This window comes from Dromiciops gliroides, chromosome 1 (genome assembly GCF_019393635.1).
Source record: "Dromiciops gliroides isolate mDroGli1 chromosome 1, mDroGli1.pri, whole genome shotgun sequence".
Taxonomy (NCBI): domain Eukaryota; kingdom Metazoa; phylum Chordata; class Mammalia; order Microbiotheria; family Microbiotheriidae; genus Dromiciops; species Dromiciops gliroides.
In genome coordinates, this window is record NC_057861.1 from 527,085,294 (window position 1) to 527,103,994 (window position 18,701).

General features: G+C 42.5%; 1 protein-coding gene across 1 annotated transcript in view; it reads right to left on the reverse strand.

Annotated features, from left to right (window-relative positions):
- Positions 1–18,701, reverse strand: part of LOC122730559 (myosin-16) — an 85,072-nt gene that overhangs the window by 40,032 nt on the left and 26,339 nt on the right. The window contains exons 13-19 of the mRNA XM_043969719.1: positions 16,472–16,651; positions 14,874–15,000; positions 10,648–10,706; positions 6,749–6,836; positions 5,978–6,095; positions 5,511–5,631; positions 1,223–1,359 (exon numbers count right to left, since the gene is read on the reverse strand). Coding sequence (XP_043825654.1) covers positions 1,223–1,359; positions 5,511–5,631; positions 5,978–6,095; positions 6,749–6,836; positions 10,648–10,706; positions 14,874–15,000; positions 16,472–16,651 — 830 coding nt within the window. The remainder of the gene's footprint in view (positions 1–1,222; positions 1,360–5,510; positions 5,632–5,977; positions 6,096–6,748; positions 6,837–10,647; positions 10,707–14,873; positions 15,001–16,471; positions 16,652–18,701) is intronic.

An 18,701-nucleotide genomic window follows, 5' to 3' on the forward strand; every position in this document is an offset into this window, starting at 1 on the left:
CATACATACCTATATATTTCTATATGTATATGTTTATATATATATATATATATTCCTCTTTAATTGTAGCTTTCTCTAGGGTGGGGTGGGGAGGGAAGGAGAGAGGAAAAAAGTACATAGCAGAGAACAAAAGAAAACATAAAAGGAAACAGAAAAATTGGGTAGCTTTGAAAACAACAAATACACAGTGTATTTTTTTAAAGTAAACAATCTGAAATGGAAACCCATGGTTTTCTATTGAATCCTCTATGTTCTGCTGCTGTGTGCATAGATAACGTTCTTTTTTTTTCTTGTTTTGTATTTAAGTTTAAAATGAATAAACAAATCTTTAAAAAAAATAAAAAGGCAAACCAAGTTAAGTCCCAAACAAGGAACTGCCTGGCTAATAGATTCCCCCTCTCCAGTTACATAAATAAATGCCTTAACTGAGTTAGAATGAATGTGTCTACAAAAGATCAGTACGATCAGTAATGGTAGCAATTTCAGATATGAAGGCAGACAAAGGAAGAGAATTCTTTCAATGCCCACTTCAGATCCTACTCCTTCTCCTCTGCCATTTCTCTTTTCTCTTACCTTTCAAACTTTCAACATCTGCAGACATCACTTCTATGTTGATAGTTTTCTCACTTTTACCCCTCCAGACACTATTCCTGGCCCCTCTAAGCTAAGACTGAATCTTCTGATTCTGTGCTGAGAAGATGGCTGACAAGAATGATTAAGGCTCCCAGTGTGTCCTGTGTCAAGAGTGGTGCAGTGGATAGAGTGCTAGACTTAGAATTAGGACAGACCTGAGTTTAAATCTTGCCTCAGACAGTTGCTTAGCTGGGTGACCCTGGGCAAGTTACTTAATCTCTCTCAGGCTGTTTCCCCATCTGTAAAATGGGGATAATAAGAGCACCTTTCTTGTGGGATTATTGTGAGGATCAAATGAGATAGCACATACACAGTGCTTTGCAAACCATTAAGGACTTTATAAATGATGGCTGCCATTGTTACTATTATTATTCCTGTGATGCTGAGCTACCCCCAAGAGGGTGTCATCTGGTGTTTAAGACCAGGGAAGAGATTGAAGTACATGATATTGTATTATATAGTGTCTTCTAGCAAATGAAGATAGAAGAACTTAGGCGTAAGTGCCTAGTTATGTCTGATAATACATGAGTAGTTCTTTCTGCCATGTTTGGTTTTGTTTTAAAAAAACAAAAACAAATAAAGATAATACCTTCTTTCCAGCATCTTTTTGAATTCAATTCTCATCAGGAAACCCCGGAGACGGCACTGAAGCATGGTCATGATTTTGGCTAGGCGTTCATCCCGCATATCTTCCAGTTTGGCTAAGATTCCAGCCCGGAAGAACACCTAGGAAAGCAAGACATATAGCCCTTGTTTGAAGGCAGCTACTTGGGAAAGTTTTCAATGTTAAACAGAGCAGGCAGTCAGCAAGTCAAAAATCATCTAGTGAGTGCCTGCTATGTGTCAGGCATTATGCTAAATGCTGGGGATACAAAGAAAGGTAGAAGACAGTCCCTGCTTTTTAGAAGCTCAGTCTAATGGGGGAGACAACATACAAATAACTATACAGGGAAAATTGGAAATAATCAAGAGAGGGAAAGCCCTTCCCTTCCCTTCCTTTTACTTCTTTTCAATACAACACACTTGCAGGGAAACGAAAAATAAATGTCCATGTGTCTGAAAGTGAAAAAATAAGTGAATAATGTGCACAGATCCTAGGTAAGTAAGGTCTCCTCTTGGACACCCACCCCAGTACCCCTGCCTAAAACCTTTACCAGGATTCACACATGGAAAATGAGACAGCCAGCTTGAATGACTAAAGAATATTCCTTGGGAGTAATTGAGCTGGCTGGGTGTTCACCTTTTTAAGAAGCCTAACTTTAAACCCATGGGCTGTGTTTCCAGAGGCCCCTTTTATCTCTACTGGCTGGAGACAACCCTTAAGTCTCCACAGAGAGATAGCTTCCAGGCTCTCCCTGGATCTCTCCCTCCCTAATGGATCCTGAAGATGTTAAAAACCCTGAATTGGCTACAATTTGTCCTGACCTGAGCCTAATGAGAGTATCTGTAAAATGTAGGGCTGCTAATGATACCTGTAGGACCTACTTCTCAGGGTTGCTGCAGGGCACCAATGAGATGGTGAATAGCAAAGCATTTGACAAACCTTAATTTGGAATACTGTCAGGCAAAAGTGACATGTTGGTTAGTTTTTGCAGAACTGCTTTTCCCCTCCTTTTTCCTTTTCAATCTCTGTTATAAGAGATGGCTCTCTAAATAGGCAAAGAAAAGGAAGCAGGGATTGGACCAGTGATTTCAATGGTTTAGGGAATTCACTGGTAAGGACATGCCTTCTACCAATGAAAGTAGACACCTACTCTGCAGTTTATAGTCTTAGATCTGCAGGGGTTCTTACCCTGGAATATAAGATATTTATTTGCTTTTTAAAAATTTGTTTTTGATTGTGTTTTTGATTGATCAGTCATTTTTCAGACAAGTCTGACTTCGTGACCCCATGTGGGGTTTTCTTGGCAAAGATACTGGAAAGGCTTGCCATTTCCTTCTCTGGCTCATTTTTTTTTACAGATAAGGAAACTGAGGCAAACAGGATGAAGTGACTTGCCCAGAGTCACACAATTAGTAAGTGTCTGAGGCCAGATTAGAACTCAGGAAGATGAGTCTTTCTGATTCCAGGCCCTACACTCTATTCACCACACCACCTAGCTGCCCTTTGTTTTTTATATCTGTATTTCAATATAATTGGCTTATTTTTAAATCTTTATTTTATTTCATGCATTTAAACATATTATTCTGAGAAGGGGTCCATAGAATTCACTAGACAACCAAAAGGGTCCAGTACACAAAAGCTGAAGAACTCTTGTCTTAAAGAGTTTAGCAGAGATAGCAAATATACCACCCCCCACCTATAACACACTCTCTCGTGTGGGCCAAACCAGATTAAAATATAATTGGGAAATATTTAACAAAACAAACCAAAATATAATAAAACATAGAAAATGTTAATACGTGATTTTATAAGTCACTATGCTGCTCTCAGGAGTCCTTATCCACAGTTTAGTGGCCCCCACTTCTTTTTTTTTTTTAAGTGAGGCAATTGGGGTTAAGTGACTTGCCCAGGGTCACACAGCTAGTAAGTGTTAAGTGTCTGAGGCTGGATTTGAACCCAGGTACTCCTGACTCCAGGGCTGGTGCTCTATCCACTGCACCACCTAGCTGCCCCTGCTCCCATTTCTATATGAGTTTGACAGCACTGGCCTAGAGAAATGAGAAGTTAAATGACTTTTCCAGGGTCCCACAGCCAGGATGTGTCAGAGGTAAGGAGAGAAAAAGAAGGGACAAATTTGAAAATGGATATAATGTAAAAAGAAAAGGCCAATAAAAAGTTTTTTAAAAGCCTCATTGTGCTATATAAATATCAATTATGATGATAATAACAATACATGTGATAGATGAGGTGAGTTAGGCTGATGAAATGTCTCAAATGAGCAAATAACAGAGGCGGGGGATCTTCACCTTTAAAATATAAATGTGTCTGTGTGTATCTAGCTGGCTAGCCATTTACAGAGTTCCTAGTTTTCTCTTGGTATTATATCTGTGGTTCTTAGAAACTAAAGTTTAATTCTTTGGGGGGTGGGGTGGGGCAATGAGGGTTAAGTGACTTGCCCAGGGTCACATAGCTAATAAGTGTCAAATGTCTAAGGACAGATTTGAACTCATGTCCTCCTGAATCCAGGGCCACTGCTTTATCCACTGTGCCACATAGCTGCCCCTGAAGATTAATTCTCAGCAGGCTTCCAGCTTTTGTCTCTGACTTCTACTTGAACTCAGGGTTACCATATGCCACACATTTGGATTATAAGAAATTGGTGCAGTATATTGGTATCAAGTGAGAGTAGTTTTATTGGTATATTACAAGTGATATTGGTCTCACTTCTGGGGATAAAGTTATATACACACATACACATATACATATACCAATATATATATATACATGCACACATATACCTATGCATTATATACATGCATATATACTTATGTATACCTATATACTTATATATATATGTGTGTGTGTGTGTATACATCCACACATACATCCAAATATACACACGCACACATTTATGGAGGCTCACTGAGTCCCTTATCCTTATAGCTTAAGGGGGATATTGTGCCGGAGATTCACATTGGGGCATGGGCTGGACTAGATGCCTTCTTGGATCTCTTTCAACTCTGAGATTCTATAAACAGCTGACACACAGAAGCCCAGTCTCATTCCTTCAAACCACACTCTGCTGATTGGTATTCATCACGAAGGCAAAGGAAAACGAACAGCTCCATCATGCCTTGGTTTCTTATAAGGGAATGCTTGTCCCATCTACCCTATCCAGCCTATAGAAGAAGCCTAACAAAGCTGGGCCGGGCCGGGCCAGGAGCTGACACGGGAAACCAAGAACAACCCCAGTGACTCATGAGTCAGGGTCAGGTGGTGACCTTCCCTCTGAGTCAAGAATGAATCAGGGATGTTGGCAGGGTGCTCTGGGGCTTTGGGCTGTGGGTGGTTTGGAATGATGGGCTTGATGACCCCATGGGCCCCTCTCCCACACATGTTAATGCCACTGCCCTAGGCCAAATTCTGTTCCCTTTGTGAACCATTCATGTTATCTGTAGAGAAGGGCATTTTCTTATGAGGCAACAACTGTACCTTGCCCTCCACCCCTCTATCTCATCTCTAGGACTTTGGGCCTTTCCATCTGCCTTGAAGCTGAGGTCTCTTACAGGTGTCATCTCCAATTAGAGGATGAGCTCCTTGAGAGGAGGGACTTTCTATTTGTATCCCTGGTACTTAACATAGTGCTTGGCACACAGAAAGGGCTTAATAAATTTATTGTTTCATTCATTCATTCTCATCATTTGGACCAATACTAAGATAGTGAAGATTAAGGTTTATACACTTTGAGCTGGAAGTGATCTCTGAAGGTGTCTAGTGTGAGGTCTGTCTCCCCACCTTCACTGCCCAAGTGGATTCCAAGTAATTCTCAACAAGGCTGAGCCCTGAGGGCCTTGGTGATAGACACGAAGGTTGATTGGAAATATTTGACCATGTGGATGTGCTTGTCTATGTGGTCTCCGACTATATAGCTATTAGTGCTTTACTTTTTTTTTACTTTTTTTTTTTTTTAGTGAGGCAATTGGGGTTAAGTGACTTGCCCAGGGTCACACAGCTAGTAAGTGTTAAGTGTCTGAGGCCGGATTTGAACTCAGGTCCTCCTGACTCCAGGGCCAGTGCTCTATCCACTGTGCCACATGCTTTACTTTTTGCTGATGAGGAAACTGTGGCCCATGTGGCCCAAGTCACATAGCACTAATAGTCAGAGGTGATATTTGAACTTGAGTCTTCTAGACTCCATGTTTTCCATTACACCACAAATGGTGTTATTGCCCATTGACCATATGAAAGGAGTATAGCATCCAGAAAAACCTACCTTGGTGTGTCCAATTTTATATTCATTGACATCTATATCAATAGAGCCAAGCAACAGTTCTGAGGCCTTCTTATTGTCCACGAATCCCTGAGGGATCACATTGGGGTTCAAGACTTGGTATCTGGAGGAAGGTAATAGAGCAATAGGTATACTTTATTCAAACAGGAGTCACTGCAGGACTCAAGAAAGAGGTTTTCCATGTTTAAAAAGCTTCATCAGTCTTCTCTCAGTGGGACAGGTTGCCTTTAAGGTTAATTGGGAGAATCATGCTTTTCAAGTGGGAGTTTCTGCAAGTGAGAGTACACAGCCACATTAGCTCCTCTCTTTTCTGAGACTGGAGTGGGGAAGGAGAAAAGGAAATCAAAGAAAAGAGTTCCAAAAAATATTTCAACCAAGGTATCAGCCTATAACATTTTGGTGAAGGAACAGAAACGATGGCTGTTGGAAGTCTGAAAGGTGATGCTCACCTCTGCTTGAATTCAGGGTACTGTAACCTGTTTGGGAAACCCTTCCTGCAAATACGGATGCCTTCCAGGACACCATTACAAGCCAGCTGGTGCATGATCAAGTGAGCATCTACCACTCCTGCCAAAACAAAGCCAAAGATATGAGACAATGAGACCTCCCTTAGGAGATGGGACAGATGGACACCCTCCCCACCCAAGGAGACACAGTTTGAAAATTGGCACAATGCATCCATTCTTTTTTTTTTTTTTTTTGCAGGGCAGTGAGGGTTAAGTGACTTGCCCAAGGTCACACAGCTAGTAAGTGTCAAGTGTTTGAGGACGGATTTGAACTCAGGTCCTCCTGAATCCAGGGCCGGTGCTTTATCCACTGTGCCACCTAGCTTCTCCAATGCATCCATTCTTGATGATGTGTGACACCTTTAGGAGATGGAAAGAGGGTCTCCCTACCCTCTCCACCCAGCTGGATTCCAAGTCTCAACAGGGCTGAGCCTCAAAGTCCTTGGTAGTAGACATGAAGGCAGATTGGGAATGTCTGACTGTGTGTATATGCTTGTCTGTGTGGTCTCTGACTAAGCAGGTGTTTCACAGCATTACAAAGCCAGATACAGAATTAATTTTAGATTATTCATTATTTGGCAACCTCACTGCCTCTTCCACTTGCTGGGCTAATTGAAAGTAGACTATAGTGGGCAAACCTCTGGTTTTGGGAAAAAGCTGGTGAGTGCAGGCACCTCTCAGACTGGGAGAACTCCCCCCACCCCGGGCACTCACCCGACTGTTTGAACTCATTAGGGACAATGCATCGGACAAAATGGGGGGCAGTGCTGTGCAGCGTGGTCATCAGTTTGTTCAGCTGCTCCTGGGGGTGGAAGAGAAATGAAGTCAGCGAGGAGAGAAAAGCAGCCCTCATTTATGTATGTAAAGACATGCTTTGCTATTTATAAAATGCTTTGCTAATGGGTATCGTATTTCTTGCCTTCTCAATGGGTGGTTAAGGGGTGGAGGGAGGGAAAGAATTTGGAACGGAAAATAAAAACTTAAAATAAAAAAAAAGTACTTTCCTTCTCCAATGTGAGGTTGGTAGTTCAATGAAGATAATAGGTTTAAAACTGGAGGGGCTTCAGGGGCCATTTTGCCTAACCCTCTCATTTTACAGAGAAGGAACTGAGTCCCAGGAAGTATTTATGATTGGCCCAGAATCACACAGGATTTGAACCTGAGCCCTTTGCCTTCATTGGATTGTAGTACAATTAGAATCTCTGTTTTACATGTGGGGAAATTGCTCAGGGTCACAGCTAGTAAATGTTGGAGCTAGGTTTGAACCCAGGTCCTGTGACTCAAAGTTCAGCAGTCTTTCCACTATACCCTGCTAACAAGGAGACAGGGAGAATATCAGACATATTTCAATGGAATGCCATAGTCCCACACTTTGTTGGTAAAGGATCTGAACCTGCTCTTCATTTTGACCTTAAATTTTGCCCAGCCAAGGAGGAGCAGTTAGGTAATAAATGAATAGAGCTCTGAGGCTAGAGTCAGGAAGTCTCATCTTCCTGAGTTCAAATCCAGCCTCAGACAGTTAATGGCTGTCCAAGCCTGGGCAAATTACTTATCTTCTGTTTGCCTCAGTTTCCTCATCCATAAAATAGGAGTAACAATAACAACACCTACCTGTCAGGATTATGGGAAGGATCAAATGAAGTCATATTTGTAAAAAGTGCCTGGCACACGGTAATCTGAGCAGAATAATAATAGGCTGGCGTTTATAGTGCTTAAAGGCTTGCGAAGCAGTTTACCTACATTATCTCATTTGAGCTCCACAATGACCCTGGGAGATACAGGCTGTTATTATCCTCATTTTACAGAGGAGGAAACTGAGCTCAGGTGACTTATCCAGGGTCACCAGGTAATACATGTATCAAGGAGGATTTGAACTTAGGTCTTTTAGACTGAAGGGAGTCAGTGCACTAGGCACCACAGTACATCATTGCCTCATTAGTTGGTTGTTTTCTTTCGTTCTTGAAGAGGACCAAAATCACATCACTATGTTGAGGTCAAGGTACAGTGTGTCCAGCTGTGGTTGAGCAGACCAATACAAGCTCAGAAGGCTCTGCTACAGGTTGCGCACAAGTAGTCCACGTGAACATTTGGAGTGGAGATGTCTCTAAATGTATGCATCTTACATTTCTCTTGAGCTACCACAATTCTGCTATGCTCAAGGAGCACAGCACCTTCTTTGATGTGGGCATGCCAGGCTGGGCAGTCCTGTGCCAGTGTCTCCCATGTCTCATAATTGATTACAAAAATCGAAAAAAAGGAGAAATTTCAATGCTGTGGATAGGTTTGCCTTAGTAGTTAAGAAAGCTAGAATCCTTGGAGTCCTGTGTGACTCTGGGCCAATCACAAAAACTTCCTGGGACTTGGTTCCTTCTCCTGGAAAATGAGAGGGTTGAACTAAATGGCTCTGAAGCTCCTTTTGATTCTAAATTGATGGTCCTCATTGGACTACCTACTTCACAGGGTCACTGGAGAGGAAAGCACTTTATAAATAACAAAGCATCGTGTTACATTGATGAAAGTCGGGGGCAGCTAGGTGGCACAATGGATAAAGCACCAGCCCTGGATTCAGGAGGACCTGAGTTCAAATCCGGCCTCAGACAGCTGTGTGACCCTGGGCAAGTCACTTAATCCTCATTGCCCCACCCCCCAAAATTCAGGGATTCCACATTGATAAAAGTCTCTAGGTCTCCAAAAGTCATTCTTGGAAAGAAGGAAAAATCCATCTGGACTTATAGTTCACATGGCTCTGTGGTGGTAGAGAAATATGTGAAGAGATTAGACACTGCCTGCTTTGGAGAGGAGCCACTGAATTTGAATTTGAACTCAAATCTTCCTGACTCCAAGCCCAGTGCTCTATCGGTTGCATTCTTTGATTCCATTTCATACCTAGCAAGTTGTCCAAGATGAGAAAAGATAGAAATAGTCCATGTTGGAAGGACTATGGGAAGACAGTCACATTAATTTACTGTTTTATTTTTTGTTTTTGGTGGGCAATGGGGGTTAAGTGACTTGCCCAGGGTCACACAGCTAGTAAGTGTCAAGTGTCTGAGGCCGGATTTGAACTCAGGTACTCCTGACTCCAGGACCAGTGCTTTATCCACTGCACCACCTAGCTACCCATTAATTTACTGTTGATGGAGCTATGAACTGATCCAATAAGTCTGTAAAGCAATTTGAAATTCTGCTAAAAAGTGACTGAAATATCTATACCCTTTAACCCAGTGGGCTAGGTACCTATATTACCACAAGGAGGTCAAAGACAGAAAAAAAAAGGCCATAACATACTTCTTGTGGTAGTAAAAAACTATCAGTGGGTCAATGGCTAAACAAATTTTGAAACAGAAACATAAGAAAACTCATACAAACTGATGCAGAATAAGGTAAGAAGAACCAGAAAAATAAATATAAACAAGGACTTTTGTTGTTGTTCAGTTGTTTCAGTCATGTCCGACTCTTTGTGACCACATTTGGGGTTTTCTTGGCAGAGACAATGGAGGAGTTTGCTGTTTCCTTCTCTGGCTTATTTTACAGAAGAGGAAACTGAGGCAAACAGAGTTAAGTGACTTGCCCAAGTTCACATAGCTAGTAAGTGTCTGAGGCCAGATTTGAACTCACAAATGTGAGTCTTCCTGAACCACCTAGCTGCCTATACACAAGTATTACAGCAATATAAATGAAGCAAATAATAAAATAGAACTTGATGCTGCATAATTATAATGGCCAAGCTTGACCCTGGAGATGAAAGGAGAAAAAGTATTTCCCTCCCTCCATTGTAAAGGCAGGGAGGTTAAGGGATGAGGAGGGAATTATCAAGGTGGAGTATTGCATGTACTGTCAGACTTGGTCAATGCACTGGATAGTTTAACTTAATGGCTTTCTTTCCACTTTGTTTATATTGTTACAAGGGATGACTTTCAAGATGAGAAGGGAGGGAGGAATTTATTTCAAAGTGAACATGATGTAAAAACCAAAGCCTGAAAATTAATATTTTTAAAATTAATATTTAAATTAATTAAAATTAATGTTTTAAATGAATATTTTAAAATAGAATTACAGAGTTTATAGCTGAAATGAGAAGCTATGTGGTATAGCAGATAGATACTATCAGAAAAGCCTGGGTTCAAGTCATACCTTTGAAACATAGTGACTGTGTGATCCTACAGAAATAATTTACCTTTCCAGTACCCCCCCCCCCCCCCCCCCCCCCGCCAACTCTCTCAGATCAGAACTCATGGAATAGTTGCTGATCTCCATTGGTAGGAGTTTCCTTACTAGGAGTTCCCTATACCAATGGATTCACAGGTTTAAACCAAAAAAAGTTGAAGTGAGGTTAGGGATCATCCTTTTGCTGATGAGGGAGCTTGGCCCCAGTGAGGTTAAGTCTCTTGTCCAAGGTCACACAAACAGGCAGCATGAACCCAGGTTCCACTTAACATACCTCCTTTGACTGACTTAATAACAGGCTAACCAAATTAAATAAGTCAGCCCAGTGGGCACATCTGCCATGTGCCAAAACAGCCACTTCAGACAAGAGAAGCTGGTGTTGGGGATAATCAGAAGTATGTTTAGAGGTTGGTGCGTTAGGGTTGGGCCAGAGGGTTTGGGGCTCTTACCCTGTAGAAGTTGGAGACAGTCATAAAAGATGACCCTCTTTTTTGCTTCTTGCTTCCAGCTGAAAAAGACAAATTAACATTCTGTAAGTTATTATGCCCAGCACAAGCATATAACTGCTTCTACATTTATATGTCCATTTTATACACACACACACACACACACACACACACACACACATATTTTTTTTTTATTTTTTTTTTGCGGGGCAAAGAGGGTTAAGTAAGTTGCCAAGGGTCCACAGCTAGTGTCAAGTGTTTGAGGCTGGATTTGAACTCAGGTTCTCCTGAATCCAGGGCTGGTGCTTTATCCACTGTGCCACCTAGCTGCCCCCGTCCATTCTATATTTGGCTACAATGGGCAGATGGTAGAATGGATAGAGTACCCGGAGCAGGGTTAGGAAGATCTGAGTTCCAATCTGGCCTCAGACACTTACTAGCTGTATGACCCAGGGCAACTCACTTAAATCCTGTTTGCCTCAGTTTCCTCATCTATAAAATGAGCTGGAAGGAAATGGCAAACCACTCCAGTACCTTTGCCAAGAAAACCCCAAAAAGAATCATGAAAAAAAAAAGACACAGCTGAAAATGACGATAATAATATTTGGTCACAAATTACTTCGGGGCTTGAAAAATCTTTATGAAACCCATCAATATCTGTCAGGAACTAGGTGGTAGGAAGCCTGAAGGTACAGAATCCTCCCAGATAAAGGGATAGGTGAATTATTTTGGAGGAAGATAGGAAAGAGTAAGCTTATTTTCATACTGAATGATTGTTATAAATAAGTTGGGTTTTTTCTTTTTAAAAATATTTTTCTTTTAATTCAATTTTATTTTCAGTTTCATATTCTCTTCTTCCCCATACCCCCTCCACCACACATTGTGAAGGCCAGAAATAACAAACCCCATTACAAATGTGAAGTCATGCAAAATAAATTTCTGCATTGACTTGTTGGGGGTGGGGGTGGGGAACATGAAAAAAAAACAACGAAGAAAGAGAATCAAATTATGCTTCAGTCTGTACTCTGGGACCATCAGCTCTCTATCTGGAAGTGGATAGCATTTTTCATCATTAGTTCTTTGGTGTTTGGGTAGATATTTTTGTTGATCAAAGTTACTAAGTCTTTCTCAGTTGGTTATTATTACAGTATTGCTGTTACTGTGTCCAATGTTCTTTTAGTTTTGCTCACTTCACTTTATATCAGTTCATATATGTCTTCCCAAGTTTTTCTGAAACCATATCCTACATAATTTCTTACAGAACAATGGCATTCAATCACATTAATAAACTTGTTCAGCCATTCCCTACTTAGATTGTTGGGCATCCCCATAGTTCCTAATTCTTTGCCATCACAAAAAGAGCTGATGTATACACATATACACACATACATACACACGTATATGTGTGCATGCATATACAAACACACGTGCATATATGTGCATGTTTAAACACACATGCGCACGTGTTCATGTGTGTATAAATATATAAACACACATGTACATGTGTACACACATGCGCAAACGCATGTATATATGCTTATATGTGCATAAACAGACACATATGCATGCAGATATGCATGTGTGTACATATATAAACACATATGCGGTATGTGTATGTATACACATATAAATATACCTATATACATATTCATGTGGGGGGGTGTATAGGGAGAGAGAGAGAGAAAGAGAGACTCAGAGAGAGAGACAGACAGACAGACAGAAACAAAAACAGAGAGACAGAGACAGAGACAGAGAGCTGTGATTTCCCTGGTGGAGGGAACATCCCTTGAGAAAACTGACTATCCCGTACAAGAAAATGAATTTCTTAAGAGCAGCCACCGTGTTTTAGCGTTTCTTTTTATTCTCATCAACTAGCATAGCGCCTAGGAAGGAGTCAGCTGTTAATCAAAGCTTGCTGACAGACTGACTGGTGGACTGACATGGATAGAGTTCAACACCTACTCTGCAATTTTGAGTCTTGGAGTTGCCTGAGGTGTTGAGAAGTTAAGTGACTTGCTCCGGGTCACACAGCAAGGTAAGACTTGATTCTTCCTCATTCCTTGGAAGCCAGCTGGCTGCTTCCAAGTATTTCGAAACATGCCTCCTTTCATATTTGCTATTTGAAAGGAAAGGAAGTAATAGCGTTGCCATTTTCTCATCAAGCCCCTGTGCCCTTTAGGAACCTTTCTCTCTCCCCTACTAGGCCATGAATTCCTCGTGGGCAGAGAGCGTGCTTTGGCCTTTCTTTGTATCCTATGGACACATCACCAGGGCCCTGGGAGGGCTTGGTCCAGGGAACACAGCATCAAGAGTTCTGAGCAAACAGTGCTGGTTTTAAAAAGCCTGGCTCCTTCACTGGGGCCCTGGCAGTACCAGCCTTCCCAGAAGCAGATGAGACAAGACACTCCCAAATGACCCTTGGCCCTAAGCAGGCAAGAGAAATGGCTTGTCATGTGCTTCATTGCCAGAAGGGGCAGTTTGTAATATCTAAATCTGTGTGGGTCATTGCTATGATTTAGAAGCTCTCCCTTTAAGTGGCGAGCTGTTCCATTCACCTGTGAAGTACTTGGGCAGTTTCGATTATAACGAGCAATACATATAGGGGGCAGGACCCCTCCTGCTTGTCACCTACTCAGAAGCAAAGGCTGTATGCTGCCATTGGGAGGGAATTCCATTTCCTAGCCCTCGATGAATTTCTCACTTGCTGAGTGGTCTTCTAGCCCTAGAGTGAACACTTGGGCTCTACTTACTAGCTGCATCTGAAAGGGGAGAGGTGAGTGTCTCTTGACCAGAGGTGGCTCTGGTATGGTGGCAAGAGCACATCGGACCCAGATTAGAATCCTGGCTCTGCCACTTCCTAGCTGTGTGACCTCGGGCAAGTCCAGCTATCTACCTTCCTTCCCAAATCTATAAAATGGGGATAATAAAGACTTGAGCTTCTAGTTCCTGAGAGAATCACATTAGCTAATGTATATAAATCTCCTTGTCACCATAATCCCCAAAAGAAATGTGATCCCCGAATAAGAGAAAATTATCCTGAGAAGTAATATGGGATTTTGTTAATGTGTTAGGGATACTACAAAACCATTGCCTTTCTGAAACAGGGGTAAAGGAAGGGACCCCTAGACTCATCTATGTTAGAGGCAGCTGGATCTCCCTGTCTTGAGACCTTCAAAGTCACTCAAATGTCACCTTGTCTATAAATGGAGTTCCTGGGGACTCCATCTCTCCTCTGAACTCCTTTTGTAACACTCTGGATTAGTACTACACAATCTGCACTTAGAGTCTTCTCATGTCTGGACTGGAAACCCAAGAGGTCATCTGTTCCAACCCATACCCAAACAAGAGGCTCCTCTACTCCCCAACAAAATGTTCATCTAGGCTTGGCACAAATACTTCCAGCGATGGGGGAACTCACTCCCTGTGAGGCAGCCCATTTTTCTCTTGTGTCATATATTCATGTCCTATTCCATGTTTCCTATGTGTAGGCTCTCTCCTCAACTATCCAAAAGTCTCTTAAGGTTAGAAATTGTCTCCCATATTCTCTTTTATTTGTGTCATGATACCAAAGCAACTAGGTGATGCAGTGGATAGAGCACTAGACAGAGTAAAAAAGATTTGAGTTCCAACTCTACCTCAGATAATTATTATCTGTGTAACCCTGGGCATGTCACTTATCCTTCTTTCTCGGTCAGTTACCTCATCTGTAAAATGGGGATAATAGCACCTTTTGGTGCTTGTTGTTGTGAGGATCAATGGAGATAACATATCTAAGGCATTTTACAAATACTAACTTACTATGATTAGTACTAGAGAGAGAGTTGTTGAATTAAATTGCATCTCTGAGGACTTTAAATTGGGGGGGGGGGTGCTAAGCTGAAATACACTCCCTCAGTTGCTAGTGCCTTCCCTTTTAGAATACTTTTGCACTGGAGAGATAGAGTGAGACAAAGAGACAGTGAGAGAGGAAAAGAAACAGAGACAGAGAGATGAGGGATCTTACATGTCCAGCTGTTGACATGGTTTTTTCCCCATTAGAATGTGAACTTCTTGATGGCAGGGATCATGTTTTTTTCCCTTCCTTTCTATCCTCATCACCTAGCACCGTGTTTGACTCTACTAAGCACTTAAGAAATGCTTGTTGACTGACTAGTAAAGAGAATAGAAATTCATTTTCACCCTCAAACTCCTGCCCACCAGAGAGATGATGCAGTGGATATTAGCCATACCTGCAGCCTCCTCTTCTTTAAAGAGGAGACTAAGCAGCCCCATGGTGGATTTCTGGAACAAGCCCACCACAGTTTCATTCAAGGGGTCCTTGTTCTTCTCCAGCCAGCCTGTGATGTTATACCCCACCTGGAGAGAACCAAGAAATAGCAATGTCAACTCCCTTTCTCCTCTCCCTGCTTAGAGGAATAGAGGTCAGTCCTGCCCACTAAATCAAAGTGAAATTGCAGAGGTAGGGATGGGGGCAGGGAAGGTGTCAAGGTGGGGGGGAAGCTGAATCATCCATATTGGCTGCCTACATTGATCCAGTTAACCATATTCGACAGTGTAGATCTAGCTGAAGGAAACAAGGAGAAAGAAAATGTTCTTGGTCCTTCGGCTTGAGCACAGCCCAGGAAAAGAGAAAGGAAGCCAAAAAACCTTTTTGTTCTTGCATTTTCAATATGGGGGGGGGGATGAAAAACAAAGAAAAAAAAACCTGGTTCTCTCCTCACATCAGTGCCTGAATTTGGGGGCTCAGTTCTTGGAAGTGTAGTTGATCTCCTTTGGTTTGGGGTATTCAACAAGCTATAAATAAAATGCTATTTTAATTTCAGGAGAGGGGAAGCACTGCAATTCCTGTCCTCATCCTGTTGTTTGCTCAGGGGAGCCGGGCAATCCACTCATGGGCAGAGCTGAGCTTGACAATATCATAAAAATCCTGTGCTTGACACCATCATCCAGAAACTCCTCTTTCCCTGCTGTTTCATTCCCAGAGGTCTCTGTGAACCTGGCAAACAACAGGCGGCTAGCTCTTACGGCGACCTCTAAGTCACCACAGAGGGGAGTTGGGGAGTGGGGGGGGTGGGTTTTTTTCTTTAAGCTTGCTGAACAAAGGCTCCCTTCCCCTGTTAATTATACTTGGAGACTATGTGTGTGCCAGAAATGAATGGGGAGTCAGAATCCTGGCAGCAATGATCCGCCCCCACTCTTGTCTCTCTTCCCCTCTCCAACCTCCCAACTACATTTTCTATTCGAGCTGTCCTGGTTATGTAGATAAGTCATCTTGATTGGCTGGTCACAATCTGTTGGAGCACCTCCCACCCCCTTTCTAATTTGGGAATTACTAATGGATTCATGATTTCTTTGCCAACATATTCATTTCTGGCCCACTCTCCAAGTCTGAGATGTCAAACTGAAGGCTAACAGGACTATAAACCAGGGAGGGAAAGAATGGCAGGTTCAACAGGAGGGCCAGAGATGGCTTTAAACATTCAGTCCTTTGCTTCAATGCTTTGGAATTTTCCAGGAGGAGGAGGAGGGAGTGGGCAGGGTGAGTGAGCAGGAGGCATGCCTCCCTTTGCTTGGCAGGTCACACTTTTCTGAAGTGTTGGTAGGCTCTACCACGAAATCTAGAAGCTTCATAGTGGTGTATTCACCCCTTCCCCACCACTACCTCCTCCATCAGTGGCACATAGTACTTGGAAGTGCATTCCAGTGTGAATCTGCAATATGCTGGGGTGTTTGGTTGGGTCTGGAATAACTCATCTGGAAGCGGTTCCTGAGTCTGGAACTCAACAAAGCAGATGGCTGCCGATGGACAGCTGGTGCCAGTTCTTACCGTGCCAGCGTAATGGACCAGCTCAAAGTGGGCTTCGGGGCCTTTGCCTTTGCCTCCCTTTGGCTTGAGGAAGTTATTGGACTTTCCCAAGTGATTGTCGTACAGGGCTGCCTTGAAAGTGGCGTCTGTGGCTTTAGGAAAGACACACTGCTCTTCCAGGATGGAGAAGATACCCATGGGCTGGGGGAGGTGAAGGGGAGAGAAGAAAGCAACAGAATTAAATGAGAAGTGATGGCCAAGTAAACTCCGATCAATGCAGTGGGAAACTAGGATTCCAGAGGACCCATGATGACACATGTGGGAACCTCATGACAGAGGTGATGGATTCAGGGTGCAGAATGGGGAATACATTTTTGGACAAGGACAATGCGGAAATTTGTTTTGCTTGATTTTGGGGGGTTATTGTTTTTATTTATTGTTATTACTTAAATACATGTATAAATATTATTTATATTGTCATTTATTTATTTTATATAATGTAAAGCAACATATAAACGTAAAGTATACAATAACAGGACTTTGCCCCCAAAGAGATCAAAGAGGGAAAAGAACCCCCAAAAGTGTTATGTACTAGGTGGGGGGCAAGGAAGGGGAGAGGAGAGGAAATGAAAGCTTATTAACCGAAAAAAAAGAAAAAAGAAAAACAAAAGAGGTAGGTTCTGAGATCCAGAAGGAGCACTGTACCATTGCGGGGGAGGGGGAGGCAGGATGAGTGGATGATTGTGGGTGGCTTTGTCCAAACATTGTCCAACATGGTGTTAAACACTTGACTCAGTGCTTGAAGGAACTGATCAATTCTTCCCCAAGCTCCTAGAAACTGGTTTGGCTCTTCTTACCCAGGATCCAGAATAGATCTTGGAACAAGATCAGCCTTCAGCGAAATTGTGAAACAGGGGAAGTTTGTCTGTATTACCTCCGCTTCTCCTTCCTGTACCCTTCCCCGTTCTTCTCCCACCCCCACCCCCACTCCTATCCCCAGGCACTCTGTGTTTTCACATAATTCTGGGGCCCTCTTATCACAGCAAAAAAAGTCATGTGAGAAACTCATTCTTGCCAAGGCATTAAGGAAGTTAAAGATTGAAAGTATTATTCTAAACCCACGCAGCCTCTGAACTTCCCCATTGCTGTAGAGGGAATCACCATCTTTCCAGTAACTCAGGTTTACAGTTTAGATATCATCCTCAACTCTATATACTCTCACCCATCCCCATCCAATCAATTTCCAGTCTTGTCGATTCTTCCCCCACATCTCTGTTATCAGGCTCCTTTGTTCCATTCTTACGGAGGTTACTCTAGTTCAAGCCTCTTCCCTGGACCATTGTAATAGCCTCCTACTTGGTCTCTCTGCCTCTGGCCTTTCTCCCTTCTCCAACCCATCTTTCATAGAGGGTTCCAAAATGACTTTCCTAAAGTTGACCCTGTCACACTCTTCCTCTTATAGTACCACACAGAGATGTTTTGAGGGGTGGGGGTGGGGGGTGGGGTTGAGATGGGAATGTTCCTTCTGTTCCTCAAGTGACATCACGAAGGATCACAGGTAACAGGTCACTTAGCTGAGTTATAAAATCACAGATGATCGGTACTAAAAGGCATCCTAGCCATCTACTAAGGCTCCCTCATTTTCCAAATAAGGAAACTGAGTCCCAGAGAGATCTTACAACCTAGGAACCTAGATTTACAGTTGAAAGAGATCAGAGAGATAGTGTAGCCCAACCCCTTCATTTTACATATAAAGAAACTGAGGTCTAGGGAGCATATGCCTTACTACCTGAGTGACCTCGGGCGAGTCACAAGGCCTCGGTTTCTTCATCTATAAAATGAGAGGGTTGGATTAGATCATCTTTAGTCCCTTGTAACTCTAAATCTATGTTTTGGTGACAGATTTTTAGTACATTTTTTTTTTTTAGTGAGGCAATTGGGGTTAAGTGACTTGCCCAGGGTCACACAGCTAGTGTTAAATGTCTGAGGCCGGATTTGAACTCAGGTACTCCTGACTCCAGGGCCGGTGCTCTATCCACTGCGCCACCTAGCTGCCCCGATTTTTAGTACATTTTAGCTCTGATGATCTATGATTCTCTGACTTGCTAATGAGGTGACCTTGGGTAAATCATATAACTTGTAAAATCTGAATAGATTTGGAACTGGAAGAGGACTTAGTGATCATTTAGGCCAGAATCTCATTTTATAGATGATAAGCCTGAGAGAAAAAGAATGCAGGTGACTCGGCCCC